Source organism: Sarcophilus harrisii, chromosome 1 (assembly GCF_902635505.1).
Source record: "Sarcophilus harrisii chromosome 1, mSarHar1.11, whole genome shotgun sequence".
NCBI classification, from domain to species: domain Eukaryota; kingdom Metazoa; phylum Chordata; class Mammalia; order Dasyuromorphia; family Dasyuridae; genus Sarcophilus; species Sarcophilus harrisii.
The window spans coordinates 132,941,114-132,963,712 of record NC_045426.1 but is presented as its reverse complement, the minus strand read 5'-3'; the positions used below and the strand labels follow the sequence as shown (position 1 = coordinate 132,963,712).

The following is a 22,599-nucleotide window of genomic DNA, read 5'->3' as shown; positions in this document are numbered from 1 at the left end:
GGTCAGTGCCTAAATTAATGTAAAATAATAAAAGATGATTGCTTCTGTCCAAATACTATTTTTCTCTAAAAAAAAGAGAAGCAAATAGGAATTGAGTTTTTCTGCCTTCTCATTGTCATATACTGGCTTGGCTTTATCTTCTCTGAGCAGAGGTTTCATCTCTTCTTTGATCTTTTTCTCAAAATAATTTTTAAAGTCTTTAGTTGTCCTTCCTTGTAATATATAACACTATTTTAACACTTTCTGGACTTTAGAAATCCTCACTCTTTTCCCAAGACCATGCTTTTCTTTCCTTATCTGATTTTACCCTCCATATTTTATACTTCTCTTCCTCCAATATGCACTGGTTGATGAGTTCCTGATGTAGCTACATCAATTTCTTCAGATAACTCTTTCTTTATTGTCAAAATTGCTTGTCTTCATGTCTTCAGATTTTTTTTTTGAGATATCCCTTCTTAGGCTAATTTTACCTGCTTATTCTTTCCACAAATGCATTTAAATTTGTTTTTTTTCCAAATCTAGAATCAATGTTATTTTTTCCTTCTCTAACACAAATTCCAAAACAGAATCATCATTTATCCTTGAGTTTCCATCATTTTTGCCTCAACAACCCATTCTTCCTCATTTGTCAGAATCAGAATCATTTATTAGAATCTATTCTAGATTTTACTCATGATCATTCTCCCAATTTTTGACATGACAAATTATCATTATGGCAAGTCAAGAATTTATTAAGTGCTCTAATTTTGGCAGAGAGACAAGTCCAAAAACCATAGAAAATGGACATATCTTAGTCTCCTCACCTAATTCTTTTATCTATCTAAGTGACATGAGATTCCCATCAAATGTTTTTACTGCATTTCTTGCTCTGCTTCCTATATTTCTTCATGAGTGTATCTTAAAATATAAGGTGATTACATACCCTCTGTTATTTCTTCTGTTTCTCTCAAATAAAGAACAATTTTTCAACCATATTCCAATCACGTATCATTATACAATCCAAATTAGTATTTACAAGACAAAATTTATTTTTTTATGTTAGGATCCACATACAATTCACTCTGTTCCATTACCCATACATTTTACATCTGTTATTAGACATCTGAGGTCAAAGGTTTTATTCAAGATCTCTTTTTGAATAAGATCTTTTGAGAATTAATTGACTTTGTTTATTCTTCTTTATGTGTTATATTGCTATATCTGCCTTGAAAGATCTATGCAGTTTTCTCCCTTCTTTTCCAATTTAAAATTATCTCAAATTAGCAAGATTGCAAGAAAATATATTTATATCTAAATCTGTCTGTATCTATAACTACATCTTTATCTGTCTATATAAGTATATACTCTATATCTATATTGATAGCTAGATCATCTGTATCTCTGTCTCTATCTCCTATATCTATAGTCTATTATCATTCTTTGAGTATTAACAGAAAACCTGCTTGCATCTCCAGCAACAGCAAAAGAAAAAAAAAGAAGTAGGGAGTTTGATAAATCATTTAACTTGTGGCTTCAGTTTCCTCATCTATAAAAAGGGAGGAGATCAGACTATGTAATCTCTGAGATCCATTTCAGGTTTATAAGTATAAAATAATTCAATTAATATTTATTAAGGACTTATTCGTGTTATACTCAGCCCTAGGGATATAGTTAAGAAAAAAAATATAGTTCTTGCCTTGAAGAAGTTACCTGGGAAGTTCTGGAAGCTCAGAGTCCTCCAAACAGGCTGTTGCTGGAGATGCAAGCAAGTTTTCTATTAATATTTAAAGTATGATTATAGGCTACATTCTACAAGTCAGGTTTAGGTGGGGGAGGAAAGTAGAAAATATCAAAGTGCAGTACGCATTCAAACCAAGATGATATATTATTTTTATGGATAATATGTGAGATTTTTTCTTCTTCAGGTAAACAATGAAGAAGATGATTTGCAAACTAATTTCTACAATAATTTGATTTCTCTGGGAAATGATAATGCTCTGGCTGGTTCATCTCATTTACAAGGAAAGAGTCATTCAGGGATTCCATTGTTATGGTCAACATCAAGAAAGGAAAAAGTCACTCAACAATCCTCCTTCAAAAAAGCTATTCAAGCTTCCCACAAAAAGGTAGAAGAAAATGGCCTATGGCACTTTTTATTTTTCATTTGTCAAAAAATCTTTATTTTAGAATGACAATCAAGACTTTATAATCCAATCAAACTAAATTACTTCCATTATCCATTTTTGTTGTATCTTCTTCCCTCTGCTCTCTCCCTGCCTTTGCTTTTAATTTCCTCACATGCCTGGAAGAGTTTTACTCAAACTTCACTATTTTTGTCTTTTGAAATCTCTTTTTTTTCAGGGTACAACTTAGATGCCATATCCTAGAAGTCTTACCTGACACTCCCCTTCCTTAAACTTCTCTTAGTTTGTTATTTGTTTCTTTCCTCTGTATTCCCCTTTGTTGCAAAATTTCATTTAGGATCTGTAGAGAAGATGTGATAGTATGTTTTTTTGTTGTCCATAATCACTCAGAAACTCAGAAGTACATTCTTTTGTCTGAGCCAGCAGGAAGAAGACTTGAGGAGGCCAGGACTGCCCCTTTAATGTATCTGTGTAATTCTGTAATTTTTTAAATGGACAACAGCAAGCAGTCAAAAGATCTCTGTGTGTGCTCTGACATGAATGTCGTACCACCATAGGCTTTATGCCCCTATTAGATCATTGTTCTTTGAGAGCAAGGCTATGTCATATATATCTTTGTATTTAAATTTTATACATTTCAAGTACTAGATCAATTGTTCCTGAATTGAATATAATTGAGTATGGTGAAATTTTGAGCAAAGTTATTAAATAACCTTTGAGGTCCCTTCCAAACTTAGATCTTTGGTCTACTTATTTTTTGATGAAAACTGTTTTATAACCAAATAAATGGAAAAGAACAGGAGCAATTTTAGAAGGTTATCTAGACTGATTAGCTAGTAAAGCAAAAATACAACTTCCTAGTGCCAACTTAGCACAGTACAAAGAGAGATCAGATGAAAAATGAAAAGAGCTGGTTTAATTAATAATTAAACTTATTAAAACTAGTTAGCTTACTTGGCTGCAAATGGAAGTGTATACACAATATAGATAGATAGATAGATAGATAGATAGATGATAGATAAATATGTATTTGTACAAGTAAATCCAGGTTAAGTGACTTGCCCAAAATCACACAACTAGTGTCAAGTATCTGAGGCCATATTTGAACTGAGGTATTCCTGACCTCAGGGCCACTGCTCTTTCCACTGAACCATTTAGCTGCCTCAAAAAATATGTCTTTAAAGTCATTCCTAAATCATTAAGAAGTGGGAGGAAACTGAAGGGTCTTCTTTCAAAGGCAACTTTCAAACATTCTGCCTACTCTGCCTGTGATGCAATTTTGGGGGGGACAGTGATACATTAGGAAGTCATTACAAATGTAAAAACCCTTGGAAAACATGAACTCTGATTTTAGAATTAGAGGATCTTGGTCTAAATCTGGATTCTATCTGTGTTGTCTCAGACAAGTCATGGAGAAGACCTTCCAAAGCTTAAAGCTCAAGCAAGTATCAGCGTAAAGGTGACTGAGACACACATGTGAGATTTACCTCCTTGGCCTCCAGTGTTCTCATCAGTAAAATGAGAAGGTTAGATAGTCTCTGACAACTCTTTCAGCTCTATGTCTTTATGTGTGGAAGATAAAAAGGAAAAGAAAAATTTCGTCCCCAGTCTTCTATGATTTGCTGAAGCACCTTGGCTGTTCCATGCTTTTGACTTCTGGTTTCTCCTTGCATAAATCTGAAAGAAGAGGTATATTTGCCATGGATGCTTACGAAGTCCCATAGCTGACATCACTGACATAGTCTCATCTGTGAGATATCCTGAGCACCATGGAAGAAAGGTGTTTCTATGGGAAATCATTTTGAATTTTATATACAGGATAAATGCTATATAAAACAAAGTTTACTCTGAGACCTTTAGCTTAGAAAGTCCACATGAATGGAGGAATAAAAAAGGTCCATGGAAGCTTTGTAAGTGACTGTCTGCAGTCTCCATTAATGCCAATATTTTTCTGCTTTTTCTTTAGGATTCCAGTTTTATTAGGGTCCATAAAGTAATTTCTGTACTCAACTTTACAATGAAACCCACAGAACTCCGACTCTCAGATGTCTTTTTGAAGGCACTTAACCACCTACCTCTTCAATATAATTATGCCTTATACAGTCGTTTATTTGATGACTTTGGGACTCATTTTTTCACTTCTGGTTCCATGGGAGGTACCTATGACCTCCTCTATCAATATAGCCGGGAAGAACTGAAGAACTCAGGTAAGTTCCCTTTTACCCTGCCATTGTTGTAAAGTATCCAAAGGTAAAGACATCTAGAATAATAGAACTTAAGTCTGGGAAGGATCTAAGGCATTATATAACCCACCTTCCTAATTTTATGAATGAGAAAACCGAGGTCTAGAAAAGGAATCAACTTATGGTTATCTATAGCTTATCTCATATTCATAATTAGGCTCAAGTGATAGAAAATAGCAATTTTAAATGCTTAGATTTCAACAAATATTATACTTTACTTCAAATAGAAAGAGTAACCAAATCTCTTGGTCTCACCTAGGTAAATATGGTAAAGACCTGTAATGTAGGGAATTTTTTGTTTGGATCTTCCTTCATGTAGGTCACAATCCTCCATATCTTAGTAGAAAGTGGCTGAGACACATTTGAGATTATGTGATTTACTCAAGGTTAAAAGTCTACTAAATGTCAGAAGCTATATTTAAGCCTAGGAATTCCTGACTCCAAGACCAGCACCATATTTCACTGTACTAGCACCACCTCCCTAGCATAATAACTTTTAATCAACCAAATTAAATTTCATAATATTTTAAATATATAATGATGGATATGACCTTAGGCTCATGGATTCATGTGTCAACAGAAAATCTCTTTATTGGGTTTTTGTAGCAGCCCTGAGTGGATCTTCTAATCATAGAATCATAGATGTTGGATATTAGAACTGGAATGGACTCTAGGAACCATTTAGTATAACCCTTAATTTTATAGAAGAGAAAACTTTTGGCTTGAAAAGTCATATGACTTGCCAGTGTCACATGGTGAATTGGCAATAGAGTCATGAGTTTAAGCAATGTTTCCTGACGCTGGGATCTATGCTATTTCTCCCTGTTTTGATCAAAACTTTTCATCTTTTTTATATCACAGACATTTTTGGCAATTTGGGGGAATCTATGAGAATGCATTCTAAGAATAATGTTTTTAAATATATAAAATGAACATAATTACAAAGGAAATCAATTATATTGAAATATAGTTACCAAAATATTTTTACTATTTTTAATTTTTAATTTAAAAAAATCATGGAGCCTTTGCTTTAGATGCAAGCCATTATCCTGGAAAGCATACTTGCTTTGTAGTCAAAGGACCTCAGTTCAAATCCAATTTTGCTATTTCCTAGATATATGATCTTAAGAAAAAAACCACTTAACATCTCTGAGTCTCAGTTTCTCCATTTATTAAATAGGAGGGAGGATGTTGACCAGATGGTAGCTAAATTCTTTGTAGCTCTAAATCTGTAATCCCATAATGCTATAATTTCACCTAAATGATACTCAATTAGCCAAACCTCTAATTTTGAATTTTGATGTACTCATGCTTACAAGAAAGAAAGAAATAATAAATCAAATAACCAGCATCTTCTTTTCTATATCTCCCTATTGTTATAACTATAGACACAAAAGTCAGTGTCCAGAAGTAACAATGGGATAAACATGGTGCAAAGGTCTTAGCCTTTAACATACTTCCATGAGAATAATATATTTCCATAGTATATTTGGATCAAAGTCAGCTTGGCAGAAGTTTCCATCACCTTTAAAGTACCAAGTGGGTATGAAAGCAGTCATCTGAGTTCTTGTATCTCCACTGGTGGGAAGTAGAAAAGGAATTGAGTTACCTGAAAGGACAAGTCTCAGGGTTTGCTCTGCTTGTGTCCTACTTCCCAGGTTTAACAGAAGAAGAATTCCAACACTGTGTACGCATTGAGACAGTTAAACGTAGACTGTTCTTCAAGAAAAAGAAAGTAGAGACCAGATGTACAACAAACAAGATGTTAGAACGCTATGAAGGTAATGGCAGACTCTTAGAAAGACCCATTTGTATACAGAGTCACTTCTATTAGCTTTCTTCCTTCTAGGCTGAAAATTCCCAATTCCTTCAATCTACCTTCAAATCACATAATTTTGATGACCTAAGCATTCTATTTGTCTTCTTCTGAACACAAACTATTAATATGGTTCTCTGAAATGTGGTATTCAGAACTCACCACCATCTTTACTCTACAAATGGTCTGATCCATTCATACTGGTACAAGAGGAATAAAATATTCCTGCTTTTTTCTGGATATTATGAGTCTTGTTAATCTTAGTCTTCAGTTCTAGCCTGTTGGCCTTTTAAACATAGAAGGGCTTACTTATGCCATTCCAATCCTTCATCTCAAGGCTTGATTCAATTGCTATATGTTGTTTAATGTCTGGAGAATAAAAATCATAGCTGAGACTTACTCAGGAGTCTTAAGGACCAAATTAAAATTCCCAGTCATGAACCACATTAGCTACCCCTTCCTTACCAAGTCACTATTAGTTGTTCAAAAATTTAATTCTCAAAAATTAAATGTTATTAAGATAACATTAAGCAAGAGAAGGTCTTGTGCTTTAAGTTTTGCCTTAAACTTAAACAGATCATTGTTGGTCAAAACATAAAGACTAAAAAGGAGTCTATTTCCACCACAATACACTCGAATGTAGACAGACAGGTAGGTAGTTGACATTAAGTAAGTATTGCACTAGGTAATGGGTGGATATATAAGTAGAGTGGCAAGGTATAACAGAAGAGATTTGTGTCAAGAGGGCAGAGTCAAGGCAGGGCAGCAATTGCCAAGTAGAATGATCTGAGAGTCAAGGTTCTTCCCTCTATATAGGAAGTCATTGGGGGAAGTTTTGTCCTTCAGTCTCCAGCCTTCCAAACCAATGGTAAAACAAAGATGAAAAGATGGAGTCAATCAAATGGTTTGTCTAGTGGTTTGCACAGTGGTGAGTCTAGAAAGGATGAGCTTCTCCTGGGAGGAACATCTTATTCTATGGAATTGAAACTAGGTAGGGCAGTAGATGCAGTGTGGAGTAGGAAAATGAACCATCACTTCTTCTCAAGGATGTTATTATCTGAGAGTCAAAAAGTATATATACAAGTATTTCAGAATAAATATAAGGAAGATAAGTAAATGCAAAGTAGTTAAGTATATACCATGGAACAAAAGAAAACAACAGATCCACTAAGATAAGATCTGAATTACTGGAAAATGGAGTTTTGGATGAGTTACAGTCACAGAAAATAAAGCAAGAGATGAAATATTGAAATCCTGCCACAGGCTTTGCTAGACTGATTTGATTGTAAACCATCATAATCTATGGCTCTATTAAGCTTAATTTCCCCTGCCTAGGGGATAAATTGGATCTTGAGATCAAAATTAAACAAGGCTATCATTAGAGAAAAAGTCACATAAACATAAGATCCTAGATTTAGAACCGGAGGATTTTATACAAAATCCTCCCCTCTCTGCCCCTACATATGAGGTGACCAAGGTCTCACAGGTGACAATATCAGCGTCAGGATATATATATATATATATATATATATATATATATATATATTGTTTTTTGACCCTTTCTTTTAAATTTGAGAAAATTTTCTTTCCCATCTTACCTCAAACTTTGATGTTCCAACATTGTTATTGCTTATAATCATATGAGTAGTTTTACTGTCTGGGATAGAGGTGTAAGAGGCTATAAATTAAAAGGTAGAGGTTGGGATCACAGAGTAAACTCTTAGAAAACAAAGTATACTTTTGGGGCAGCTAGATGGTACAGTAGATAGAGTACCAGCCCTGAAGTCAAGAGGACCTGAGTTCAATATTACCTCACACACTTTCTAGGCAAGTCACTTAACCCCAATTGCCTCCAAAAAAGAAAAAGTACATTTCACTTTTCATCCGTGGTACAATGACAATAAACTCAGCATATTCAAGTGATGACCCATAGCCATGAATGATCTCTATCAATTTTCCCAGGATTCAAATAGGCAGATTTCATTTTTAAAGTGCAAAGTTGAAATAAATCTGAAGTTACAATCTCATTCAAACCCCTTCACAGGCTCAATTCTGCAGGGAGCTGAAAAATCCCTTTCTCTTGTGCAAGGAGGAAGGAGTGAATATGCTGCAGCTCTGGCATGGGAGAAAAAAGGGGCCTCTCCAGAAGAGACTGTATTCACTGAATGGCTGCAGTCCGTGAAGGAAAATCCTGCTGTCGTTAACTTTGAGGTAAAATTTAAAGAATGATTAATGGTCAACAGTATAGTCATTCTCAAGCAAATAAAAGCAAACTTCCTGTCCTTCATTTACCATTCTTTTTGCCTTCCCCCAGTCAATAAAAGAAATGCATTCTTCTTTTTTGTGTAGCTGTACAATATGCCTTTTCCCCTCAGACATGAAATTGAAATTATATCACTTTTGTTACTTAAACAAGTATTTTGAATAACACTATTTAGAATTCAGGACATGTCTCAAATATATTTGAATATCCACCAAAGGAAATTTATTGCATTAAAAAGTTCAAACTTGTACAAATACTACTTGTTATCATCTTGAGCATTTGGTAATATCTAATTTTTACATTTTTCTTACAAGTCTTTTTTTTTAATTTGATGACCTTTGTATTCATGGATGATTGAATGAGGAAAAAATGTCTCCAGAGCCACTGGTTTCCAGCTTTTACTGTTCTTGATTTCATTGATAAGAAGTGATCATTAGATCATCCAGTGGACCTGGAAAAGACCTGAGTCTGTTTGTTCCAAATTACTCACTTTGCTGATATGACCCAGGTAAAATGAATGATTTTCCATTTCCTTCCCCAGTGGATTAAGGCAAACAAATATTAAGTAATTTGTCCAGGATCACATAATTAGTGGGTCTCAGGATGGATCTGAACTCAGGTCTTTCTGACTACTGAATCACTTAGGATAAACAGATTAAGTTACTTGCACAGGATCATGCACCTTGTAAGTGTCTGAGGTCAAGTCTTCCTAACACTAGGCCCAGTGCTCTATCCACTGATATTTTATAGTAGATACTGTAAGGTTCATTGGTGAGTTTTGAACATGGGTCTTCAAACCTATACCATTTTGCCTCCACTACCCCAATTTACTTGGACATTTTTGTACTTAGTGCGTAGTACCTGACACATAATAAATAATAAATGCTTACTAACTATTGGCCAATTGATTACTAAAATTCATGAAAGAAGGTCATCTCTACTAGGGTTGATAGAAGACCTCATGCCCACTGAAATGCCCATAAATCATATATGAAATTAAGGACCCGATGGTGTCTATTTAAACTAGCTAACTAACAAGTCGTTAAATTTTCAGCAAAAACTATGAATGAGTGTTTGATTTATTATTTTGTTGATTCTCTAGACTTAAGAAAGTAATGGAGAAAATTATAATAATGCAGCTTAAACTTAAAAGTGTGTCCTGCATGTATTTTTGTTGTTGTTATTAAACATTACCAATTGTTAACCATTTATGAGCATACCTCTGGCTAGAAGGGACCTTAGAAGCCATTCTGATTCAACCCCTTCATTTTACAGATGAGGAACTGAGAGACAGGTTAAGTAACTTGCCTAAGGTCACACATTAAGTGTCTGAGTACAGATTTGAACATAGATTTTATCGGTTTTGCTTATCCATCTCTTTATAAATCATTTAAATTACTTTTCAATCTGGTTACCTTATAAACAGAGCCACTTCTATAAATAGGATCCCCCAAAAGATGTTTTCTTTGAGTAGGGAATAGATAATTCGGTCCCCATGGAAGTTAGATTACATGGAGTATTAAGGAAGGCTACTTATGTTATGTGGGAGATAGAGACCAGAGAACATTGATAGGTGGTGCTTTACATACTACAGAAAATAACTGATTCAAGAATCAAATCTGTCACGCCAAAAGTGAAGTTGCTCCATAGTAGTTTTTTTCCCCCTTATCATTAACTCTGCTGTTCATCCCACTACTTTGTTTATTTTTTTCATCTTTTGCTATTTCATTTCTCCTTATGGATATACCAGAAGCCAAAGCATCAAGGTCAGAAAAATTTCTCTCAGACTTACTCCCATGCCCTGCCACAGTCTATGCTCAGATTTTTAAAGAGATTTAAAACTCTTTTTGTAAGACTTTAGCAGAGGTCCAGCTTCATTAGTTGCTTTATTCAAAGTCAATCATCTTGCATTTGTTAGATGTCTATTTGATAGGTACTATCAACCATACTGTTCTTTGTATAGGTCCCTCTAAGAAATGCCTAATACAAAGAATTAGCTTAGAGCCTATCACTTCCAATGGAATGATTCCTAAGAGGATGGAAGGGACATATCATATAGTGGAGAAGGCAAAAAAAGCAAGACACACAGAGAGACACAGACAGAGATAGAGGCAGGGAGAAAAGAAATGGAGAGAAACAGAAAGACAGACAGACAGAGATAGCAAGAAACAGGAAGACAAAAAGAAATTATGTTTTCTCACAAAACAGGCAAATAAATCCTCCATTTTCATCCAACTTTCCTTCAGAATTACAAGGCCTGAATGCCATCTTAAGTCATTCCTTTTAAGTGAGAAATTTTTCAGCTTTTCTCCTTTATTCCAACAGACTTCTATGGTGATAGAACATCTAGCCAAGTATTTTGGTTATTCCTGCAAAGTGATTCTCCTAAAGAATCATCAGTCAATTGGTCAAAAAAACATTTAAATGGGGTAGCTAGGTGGTGTAGTGGATAGAGCACCAGCCCTGAAGTCAGGAGGACCTGAGTTCAAATCTGGTCTCAGACATTTAACACTTCCTAGCTGTGTGAACGTGGGCAAGTCACTTAACCCAATTGCCTCAGTAATAAATAAATAAATAAATAACTACTATATGACATGTGCTAAACTGTATCCTGAGGATACAAAGACATGCAAGATAGTCTCTGACCTCAAGAAGATTACTGAAACCCTGAGAGTCTTCCCCTCCCATATTTATTTGTTTATTTAGATTTTTTTTTCCTGTTTTGGACTAGCTGAAAAAGGAAATTCTTTGCCTCATTTGCTACCTTGACTTAATTGCTGAACAGGCACAGTCCCAGTCAAACTGAGACCTTTACTTTAAAAGGCCAAGGTCTCCCATGGCATCCGGGGTCATCTCTAGTCATCCTGATCCAGATCTGGCCACTGGACTTGAATCGTTCTGGGGGGACAGTGAACCAACTAGGCAACTCAAATTCAATTCTCTTGCTTATCATGACATCCTGGTCCTCTTCGATAAGGAAGGACAAACAGCAATAACAACAACAATCCATTGAGGGAATACAACACATAAAAAGAAGCTAAAAGAGGAAGGTCTAAAGGAGTGCAATGGGGTAGAAAATGAAAAGTAGGTCTGACTATCACTCCATTACTCATTGAACTTCTGGCTCCCTACTACATTTAGAATAAAATAAAAAGTCAATTGTTTGGCATTTAAAGCCCTTCATAGCTTGACTTCTTCCTTCCTTTCTAATCTTCTTATGTTCAGCTCCTCTCCATGCACTCTGCAATCCAATCATACTGACTTATTTGCTGTCTTTTTCAATAGAACATTTAAATCCCCAGGCTCTGTGCTTTTTCACTGGTTTCCTTCCTTCCTTTCACTTCTTAGAGTTCCTAACTTCCCTGAAGAATCAACTCAATTAATACTCAAAGAAGCCTTTTCACTTTCTCCTAGATATCAGAGCTGTTCCCTCAAGGAATACTTTCCATTTATTCTGTATTTTGTATGTACCTATTTATGTAACTATGTTGTTGGTTTTTTTTTTCATTAGAATGTCACCTTTTTCAGAAAAGGGACTTTTTTAAATATAACTTTTCTGTGTAAACCAAGTGCTTAGCTTAGAGTATCAGTACAGTACTTAAACAAGTACTTAATATATATTTATTCTTTGATTAAATGACTATTTATTCTTCTTTGTGGTATTCTCTTAGCTGGCATCTATCTTGGATTTGGTGAAAAACATTCCCTGTGCGGTAACAAAACGGAAAAATCTCAAGATAGCTCTACGTGAATATGCTGAAAAATTTGACCCTTGCAAATGTGCTCCATGCCCTAATAATGGTCGACCCACGCTCTCAGGAACTGAGTGCCTCTGTGTGTGTCAAAGTGGTACTTATGGGGAGAACTGTGAGATAAGAGCCCCAGATTACACATCTGGTAGGTTTCAATGCATTGTTATGAAGTCACCATATTCTCTCTAACATATGTATTAAGACAGTCTATGAAAACAACCCCATCCTGTGTAAAATCCTTTTAGGGACCATCTTTGAAAATATAAATACTAGAAGGACTTTAGCTCCTATTATGTGCAAGTCTCTGTATGTTAGCACTGGAGGATATGACATTTAGATACAATATTTTATTTTAGCCTGACCTTTTTTAGTTTGTTTGCAGTCCTTTTTTTTCTTTGTCATAAGGTTGAATCCATTTACTGCTTTTTTGTATTTTGAAGCAGTCAATGAAAAACCCATTTTTTGAGGTTCTCCCCTTGCTTAACAGAAGAAGCATTCTATTAAGAAATAGATAATCATAATTCTTTTTTCCTTAAATGTCTAGAATTGAATTTTCTTTGAAGTATAACTTTGTAACTTCATATTACAACTAATAATTTAACAGTTTTACCCCCCCCCCCATTTTGCAACTTTTGCAAGAAGCCTTACTGTATTTATCAACTTTCTGCCCTTCTTGAGTAATTCTCAAAATAATTATTAGCACCTGGACAGGGCAGTCTTCCCAACCTGAGATAATAGCTGCCTTCCAAGATCATTAAATTTGTGCCATTTTAAGGCTAATTTTGAGAAATTCTGTGACTTCCTATTTTAGTAACAAACACCTGCATCTACGGCTGCAGAAGGTGTTACATGTATACCAAGTGAGAACTATCAAAAAGATGAATTATCAATTCAGAAAGTCATTCCACAATTTCATCACATGCATCTTGGTGAAATAACTATACAAAAAAATATTTATGATTAGTTGCAAAATGAGATTTTTACACTCAGGATTCTTTTTTTTTTTCATATAAGCAAGTACTCAGTGACATATCTCACGTGCTGAACATTTGCTTCCAGTCTTTGTAATTGTGCCTACTATGGTACGAGGGTTCTGTAATATTGATTGACATTCTCAAGGAATAAGAGTAAAGACCATACCTATCAATATCAATAGTAATTATTCTCCTGTGACTACTTAGAAAGTTAAAGGTCAGTTTCTGTAATCAAGATCTAATTGATACTCTCTTCCTATAGGTTCTAGAAAAGTATTCTTTATTCCCATTTATGGACAGCTTATCTGTGATTTCTAATTATAGAAATTATATTTACTTACCATTTTTCATGGCATGGTTAGTCTAGTATCTTTTCCAGGAGGAGATTGATCTCATCAGTATGTTCAGTTATATTACATTAGGCAGTGAACTCTTCAAGGGAAGGCCTTGTCTTTTACTTTTTTGTATCCCTCAGTGTCTGGCATATATTTAGTGCTTCATAAATGCAATTAAATTACTATTGACTGAGTGACTGACTGAGTGATGACATGGGGATCACCTGATGTGATCTATAAAGCACTAGACATCCATGTTGTCTCCCCATCCTACTTCCTAGCAAAATTTCTTGTTCAATACTTAATTTTGCTGTTATTGTTGTCTCTTACTTACAAATGAGCCACAATCAGGTATTCTTTATCTTGGATTTTTGGGAAGAGTTAATCAAATCCCTGGTGATGTTTATTCTTATCCCAGATGAAGTTGATGGTGGCTGGAGTTGCTGGTCCTCTTGGAGTCCATGTGATGCTTCTTATAAAAGACGAAGAACCCGTGAATGTAACAATCCTGCACCCCAGAATGGGGGAAAACCTTGTGTAGGAGAACAAAAACAAGAAGAGGACTGTTCTTTTTCAATATTTGAAAATAGGTAAAGAATAGGAAAGAACTAAGGATTATTCCTTCCCTGACATGAATAATGAAAGTACTCTTAAGGCATTTTGATAAGAGATGATCAGTAATTGACATAGTTTAAGAGTCCTGGTGAGACTTTGAAAAACAGTACTGATGAAGCATTAGATTTTTCTCTAATTTTCTTTAAAACACACACACACACACTCACACATGATTTTTTGTTTCCCCAGGGGGGATCTTTGCATAAATGATGAGGAGGCCCTAAAAGAGGTGGATATTGATGAAGTTGATCCTGAGTCTGGATGTGTTAAACCTATTCCTCCTGAAAATGGATTCCTCAGGGTGAGCTGCCCCAGCCATGTAGTATGTCAATGATAGAGTCTTAGGCATAGAGGAAAACTGACATATTTGCAATTTGGTACCACTTCTGAGAACATGTATATTTCTATTTCAGTAAGTTCCTGCAGATTTTTTAAAAAGAACACAAAAATTGTAAAGTCCTATGCTCCCATCCCATGCCCAAATTTTCAAGTGATGTCCATCCCTACCTTTCCGTTTCCACCTGGGTAACAGACTGCATCCATCTTCATCCCTAAACACTCGTCCTTCCTCACCCAAACTTCATTGGAAGATTAATCAACCTTTTTCCCTTTAGTCATGAAATGTGGTAGTAGTATGTGAGGTAGTAGTAGTGTGAAGGAAGGCTAAACTCTAATCCATGTGAACTTGGATAATTTGGCAGTGCTATAGTTTCTTTGCTCACTTCTAGGTCTATAAATGTTATCTATGGCCAAAAGTATTCCCTGTAGAATGACTAGTCAAAGAAAAGATTGAGTCTCTAATTGTTAGCAGCCATCTCACATCAAGGGGGAAAAAAGTTGATACTCTTCTTAAAATATGATTTTAATTAAGTATATAATTTTCAATTGGTTTCCTCAACATACCTATGTGGTATAAACTCAGTAGAACGGAATACTCAAGAGAAGACTCTACCTAACAATAATGGTGAAACTGTTAAAATGAAACCGGACCACCAGACCTGGTAGACATATTTCTCTAAATGGGGTAGAGTCAGGGATAAGCTGGACCCAGCTCAAACTAACTCACAAAACTCAATTTTAAAATTTTAAGTTTTCATTGTGAGCATTTATATTTCAGAAATCAACAAACTAGGGTTTGAATTATTGTCTTGTTGATTATCTAAACTTAAGAAAGTGATGAATAATACATTAATAGTGGTGATTAAATTTAAAAGTTTGTCATGCTTACATTTTCTTTTCTCTTCCCTCAATCCATTGTTAAAATTTACCAGCACACCATTGAATAGAATAATGAATTGCAAATGATTATAGAAGATTGTGTTATCTAGATAATTTGGCCTTTCTTGAGTTCAGACAATCCATTAATAAGTACAGATACAGTCTAGTCTAACAAAGCATTATCTAGAGGGGAATGGATAAGAAAAATTTGAATTCCTTACTTTCAAATCTTGTTAATATTTAAAAACAGGGAGAGAGATGAGGAGGAATTAGGACTTTCTCCTCTCTGACCTGGGAAAGAAGATACATTTTTGTATCTTGTTTATGATGACTATTTGACTTTCTGAGACAAGGCCTATACTTGTTCTTTTCTAAACAGTTTTTCTATCACATATTATTTCCAGAACCATTGCAGAAGTTTCTAGGTGGGTTAGGGACAGGAAAAAGTGAGCACTGATCTTTGTCATTAATATCCATTCTAGAAGAATATATTTTAAAAAGTAAGTTACTTCACAGTCTGATATGGACCCACAAAGATTTTTCTTTGCCCTAGATTTTCCCAGAATTAGACAAAATTATTTTAAACCCTACAATTAAGAAGAAATGGAAATGTACAAAATATATTTATCTGATGGCTATTTTATAAAGTTCCCAAATGTTACCTATTTTTATACTCAGAAGCAGATTCAACCTTTGTTCTTTTGGATCTCTATAATTTATTTTAAAGACCATGGTATGTCTACTGGATTCTCTTTATAGAGCATATGTCCTCTGCAATGAATGGTGTTTTACAAAAGTAATAAATACTGACCTATTCTTGTGAGCTCTTCCTGGTACTTTTTAGATGATATACCTTGTAGGTGGAGATAATGCTGAATTCCAGTCATGTTTTATCATGGTAGAACCTTTGTCCAGAAACCAATATATGTCAAGTCCTCTATGAAAAGACAAGGACAGAAATGTCATATTTGGTTTCCTTATGCAACTGATCTGACAAAGTAGTTTAAATATTAAGTATTGAATTTAATAGATTTTAAGATCCCTCAGGACAGAAAATTTGTCTTGTTCCATTTTTGTATACTGAATAACCACTATAGCTCACTAAATTCTATTAGGCATTTAATAAATAAATACTTTTTGAGTTCAATTGAAACCCAGATCCAAAGGATCTATTCCCATTAGTGAAGTGATAAACAGTATTTGGTGAAATAGATAATGCAATTGTTAACTATTTGGGTTCCATAAATAGTTGGGATGCTGGAGTCATCATTCTACTGTCAGTTATTCAGCATTCCTGTCCCAGCTGCCACACTCCCAAGTTCTTATTCAAGAGTATATATCATTCAATCATTGATTCAGTCCCTAATTACTTGAGGGAGGACTTATTATAGTCCTCAAGGGCCTCACTTTCTACTAGAGGGATATAACAACACATGGACTGAGAGAGTTTTGATCTAAGCAATTAAAGAGATTTTAAGTGGAAAGAGAGTGGTAGATTATCAGATCCTTTATTATTTTTTCCTGAGCAAGAGGTAAAAAAAAAATTGGAGGGATAGCATAGTTACAAGAAGGGTTACAGAGGCAGAGAGCAAGAAGACTTTTGGGATCAGGTGCTTGTATGCTTGTGAATGGCTGGATAGGATGAAGAACAATTTAGGATATTTCTAGGTATAAGGGACAGAGGTGAAGACTGACTTACTCATTCTCCAATCTGGGAAGCTTTAGCCCTCACCTGACTGAAAGATGAGTAGAATAATACCTTCTGAAGTGAGATAGTAAGATTTCTAGAGATCTAGATTAGAAGATACAGAGAAACAGATAATGACAGAGCAGGTGGTAAGATATTCTCTCTAGTGAAACCCTGATTTTTCTGAAAGAATATCACCTCTAGTTCCATGAATAAGTCAACTCCCAATCAATCTAGAAGCTCTCAAAGATATGGAAATGCTTGAGACATATTATTGGCAGCAGTGTTATGACAGTATCATAAAATCTCTGAATTGTATTCCCGTGGTTTATTTGGTTTGTAGAATGAGAAGAAATTGTATTCTGTTGGAGAAGAAGTTGAAGTTGCTTGTGTGATGGGTTTCAATCTTGTTGGGTACCCATACTTCAGGTGCTTACCTGACCAGTCATGGAAGCAAGAAGATGTGGAATGCCAAAGTAAGGATATGTGGATAAGTGTTAGAATAGCCCATAATCTCCAGGTTTGAAGGGAACCAAGAAAACCTCTAGTTAAGCCACAAAATTTTAGAGATACCCAGAAAGATGAATTGATGCCAGATTAGAGTAACAAAAAAAAAATTAAAATCAACAAAAAGAAACTGATTCAATAGAAGATAAATTAATGAATCCTATTGTTTTGGACAGCTAAAACAAGTTAATGAACTTGTCATTAGCTAGTCATTTTTAAAAATAAAATTTTGTAACTTTGGTTTTTTTATCACCTAATTTTCCCAATGTATGCAAATCTACACCCCTCCCAAAGAACCATTTCTCATAACAAAGAATAAAAGAGGTTTTAAAAAATGAGCAAAACACCAACATGTAAGATAGACATTTTTTAAATCACCCTAATTAATCCTAATAAATTTTGATACATAAAATTTTTGTCCCTAGAAGTAAATTTTTTTCAAAGAATTTATTATAAAATTAATCTCTTTTCTAAAGGATTTAAGGGTAATTACTCTTTGGTTCACATATCAGTGTTAAAAAAAAACCCGATGACAAAAATACTCTAAATTTTTTTGTCTTCTTCCATTGATACATCATCTAAATATTGCTACCAACTCTCCACAACTCAAAGGCTGCTTCTGACATGTCTCCTCAGAAGCTGTTTTCCTTCTTAGTCTTAATGCTTATTTGTCATTTGGATGCTTGGTAGCCATCCTAGCAATTAGTCCCCTTAAGCAAAGAGAGGAAACAAAACTGAATGAGGCAATGTGTAGCTCATTAGAAACACTTTTAAAATATCTATTGGAAAGAAGATGGAAATTAGTGGATTTAATTACACTTGAAAATTATTGCTATATGACACCTATGGTGTTCTCTATTACCCACTTGCTTAGATAATTGAAAAGTGTGCTCTTAGGGATGTAGTAAATCTAAGTCACATCCCTATCCATGAATGGCATTATCCTCATTGTACTACAGTATTGTAGCAAACCTGGCTAACCCCTTTGGCATAAAGGAATGAGTTCCTACTTTGGAGTTAGAAGATCTGTATTTTAATTTTATCTGATATTCAATCCCTATATGTCTTAAGACAAGTTTGCTTATCTTTCTCCCACAGATTTCAGTTTCCTCATCTGTAAAAAATGGCAATAATAATGTTTTCCTCAAGAGGTTGTTATAAGAAATGAATGAGATTATGTCAACAGCAGAAAGTCCTAAGTAGCTTAGAGGATGATACCTGCAAAGGATTGTGACTATAACCTGATCTCCCATATAATTTTACAGAATGGGAAACTGAAGCCCAGAGGGACTGAACAATTTGCCCAAGTTCACACAAGTAGTAAGCCATATAGCCAGAATTTGAACACATATCCTCTGATTCCAAAGTCTGCGCCCTAAGTTTACTTCTTTTGCTTTGTAAATTATGCAGTACCATACAAATGAAAACCAATAACTTCTAAGTCATCCATTAAGATGCAATGTAACGGAGCTGATAAAATGCACCCTAATTCCCATAAATCTCCCAAAATCTGTTCCTAATTATTAATATATGATTTTTCATGTAACATGTTAATTTAGCTATTTTTCTCTATAGGGGTAGGATGCTTAAAGCCTTTAGTACAGGAAGGATTTTCAATCACACCATATCAAAGGATATATGACATTGGAGACACTATCAAGCTTACTTGCCCCCATGGCTTTGTCATTAGTGGGCCACCAAATTACAGATGTGGGAGAAAGTCCTGGGAGCCAGCTATTCCAAGTTCACTCACTTGTAAACAAGGTTAGTGTCCTAGTAGTGAGCCAAATCAATGACATAGCATTGACGGGGTATATTTTCCTTTAATGTGCAACATGCATGATTGGGGCATATTGCAGAATGACAATGTATATTTTAGCCTGTTATTAACAATAATGTAAACTAGGTGTGTGCTTATGTATACTTTATGTATATATACATAAAGTGTGTGTGTATAAGTATGTATGTGTATAAAAATGAGTACATATTTAAAGTGTGTGTATTTTATATATATATGTCTATATATGCATATAGACATGTATTTAAATTATATTTGGAGAAGCTAGATGGCTTAGTGAATAGAGTACTAGGCCTGGAATCAAGAAAATCTGTGTTCAAATCTGGACTCAGATAATTACTATCTGTGTGACATTGGCAAATCATTTAATCTCTGTTTGCCATGGGAGAAGGAAATGGAATATCATGTCAAGAAAACCTCATGTTCAGCATGGTTCATTGGGGTCACTGAGCCAAGACATAAATGAACAACCAAAGAATAACAAAATCTGGGAAAGAAGTCATTGGTTGAGTGGTTAGTTTAAAATCTTGGTCATGGAGGGTAGCTCTTTGATTTTTTCCTTAAATCATAGGATCTAACTAAAAGGTATCACAGAAGTCTTGGGATCATAAATTTAAAACTGAAATAGGCTACCTATCCAAACTCTTATTTTCTAGGTAGCAAAACCCTTCTGGGTTTAATCAATTTGCCCAAGTTCCTATAGGAATTAAAGATTCAAATCTAAGCCTTTTAACTTCAAAGTCAGTACTTCTGCTACACTTAACTCAAATAAATTGCCATTGTATATTGGAATATGACTTTAATCACTAGGACCAGACTTAGATATGAAAGAACCTTCAGAAATAAGATATTATTTTAGTTTATTGTCAGTGCCATAAATGGGTATAAAATTTACCTTAAAATTTCATCATTATTGCCATCATGTCCAGAACTCAAAGGGTAACTTCCAAGTACAAGTTGTATAGAGTCCTTTTACCATGTTCTCAGTGACTCCATCCAATCTCACCAGTAGACATCATTCTTAGAAGAGATAAAAAACAAGAAAGCAAAAAGGAAAAGAATCAATTGTACAAGCAATATTTATGGCGGCTCTTTTCCAGGGGCAAAGAATTGGAAATTGAGGGGAAGTCTATTATTGGCTTAATGGATGAAAAGATTATGGTATTTAATTGTGATGGAATACTTTTGTGCTGTAAGAAATAGATTTTTTTGAGCTGATTCAGAGGGAAATGTACTGTGTATAAAGTAATATTCTAAGATGATCAGCTGTTGATGTAACTGCTCTCTGGAATACAATAATCCAAGATAATGCTGAAGGATTTAAGATGAAAAATTTTTATCCATACCCAGAGAAAGAACTAATGGTGTCTGAATGTAAGTTGAAGCATAGATTTTTTTAACTTTTTTATTTTTCTTGAGGGTTTTTTTTGGTCTTTGTTTTCTTTCACAACATGATTATGTTTTGCCTACCTACACATGTATGACCTTGCTTGCATTATAATTGGGGAAGAAGGGAAAAAGGGAAAGAATCTGGAATTCAAAATTTTAAAAACACTTGTTAAAAATTCTTTTCCTATATAATTGGGGAAAAATAAAATAAATTTAAAAAAAAGAAAAAATAAAATTAAAAATAAAATAAAAGAGAAGTGGATAGTAAAATAGATTAGAAATCAGTATCTAATGATATATTGTATACAGGAGATACACTTGAAACAGAAAAATACACACACAGGTTGGAAAAAATGGGCTGGAGCAGATTCTTTCATACTTCAGTTGAAGTAAAAATTTAAAAAGGCAGGGGTAGCAATCATGATCTCAGACAAAACAAAAACAAAAATAAACTTAATTAGAAGAGAGAATTGGGGAAATGATGTTTTGCTAAAAGATGCCATAAAAATGAAATAACATAAAAAATTTATAACAAGTTTCTCTACTAAAGGCTTCATTACTTAAATATATAGGGAACTGAGTCAAGTTTATTATTTTTTTTAAAAAGTCATCCCCCAATTGGTGAAAGATCAAAGGATATGAGCAGGCAATTTTCAGAAAAAGAAATCGAAGCTATCTAATATGAAAAAAATGTTTTAAATCTCTATTGATTAGAGAAATGAAAATTTTAAAAATCATCTCATACTCATTAGAAATGACATATACTTCAAGGGATGAGAAAAAATACATCTATGAACAGTTGATGGAGTTATGAAATGATTCAATCATTCTGTAGAACATCTTGATACTCTACCCAAAGGGCTATAAAACTATGCATATTTTAAACTAAGCTACCACTTAAATCTGTACCACAAAAAGACAAAAAAAAGGGAAAAGGATCATATGTACAAAAATATTTAGGGTAGCACTTTTTATAATGGCAAATAATTGGAAATTGAGGGGATACTCATCAATTGGGGAGTAGCTAAAATGTGATATATGATTATGATATAATACTCTTATGTCATAAGAAATTATTGGGGAGGGAGTAATTTCAAGAAAAAAGTAAATGGTTGGACTTAAATGAACTGATACAAAGTGAAGTGAGAAGAATAAAATCATTGAATATAGTAACCATAATGTTGTGATATTTATCAGCTATGAAAGATTTGGCTACTCTGATCAATACAGTTAGTTATCCAAGAAAATTCCAAAGGACTCATGATGAAAAAATTCTATTCACCTCCAGAGTTAACTGAGTGCAAAATGAAATATAATTTTCCTACCTTCATCATTTTTGGCATTTTTTGTAATATGGCTAATATGGAAATATTTTGCATGATATATAATGTCATTACCATTTATAATGATATCATTTTGCTTGTCTTCTTAGTGGGCAGGGGAGAAATAGGAATGTGGGAAAGAATTTGGAACTCAAATTTTAAAAATAAAAGAATGTTAAGAATAAATAATAAACTTAAAAGGGGAGGGAACAAACAGTATTTTGAAATTTATTGATTACTGCATAGATCAAAGTCTTGAAGTCTTTCTATTCCAGATGTTCTAACCCACATGAGCAATTGTGGACCAGGACGTAAATTGGTGGAATCCCAATGTGTTTGTATGTCTTCAGAAGAAGATTGTAGGTAAGGTGTCACATGGACCATTTTGAAATTTGACAAGACCATTTAATATAGTAATAGTCATCAGTAAATTTGAAATCACAAGTATAAAGGATATTATCTAAGACTTCTTTCCAAAGTGGAATGATTGTAATAATATATTCATTTTTAGAGTTTATAAACTCCCATTTCCTTTCCTCTATGAGTTATTTTAATTA

At 34.2% G+C, this 22,599-nt stretch overlaps 1 protein-coding gene across 1 annotated transcript in view; it reads left to right on the top strand.

The window, feature by feature from the left end:
- C6 (complement C6) overlaps positions 1-22,599 on the top strand; it is a 62,838-nt gene that overhangs the window by 29,532 nt on the left and 10,707 nt on the right. Inside the window, exons 7-16 of the mRNA XM_003759914.4 lie at positions 1,905-2,105; positions 4,090-4,330; positions 6,025-6,147; positions 8,227-8,393; positions 12,117-12,342; positions 13,925-14,096; positions 14,311-14,422; positions 17,370-17,502; positions 19,109-19,297; positions 22,318-22,405. Coding sequence (XP_003759962.1) covers positions 1,905-2,105; positions 4,090-4,330; positions 6,025-6,147; positions 8,227-8,393; positions 12,117-12,342; positions 13,925-14,096; positions 14,311-14,422; positions 17,370-17,502; positions 19,109-19,297; positions 22,318-22,405 — 1,652 coding nt within the window. The remainder of the gene's footprint in view (positions 1-1,904; positions 2,106-4,089; positions 4,331-6,024; positions 6,148-8,226; positions 8,394-12,116; positions 12,343-13,924; positions 14,097-14,310; positions 14,423-17,369; positions 17,503-19,108; positions 19,298-22,317; positions 22,406-22,599) is intronic.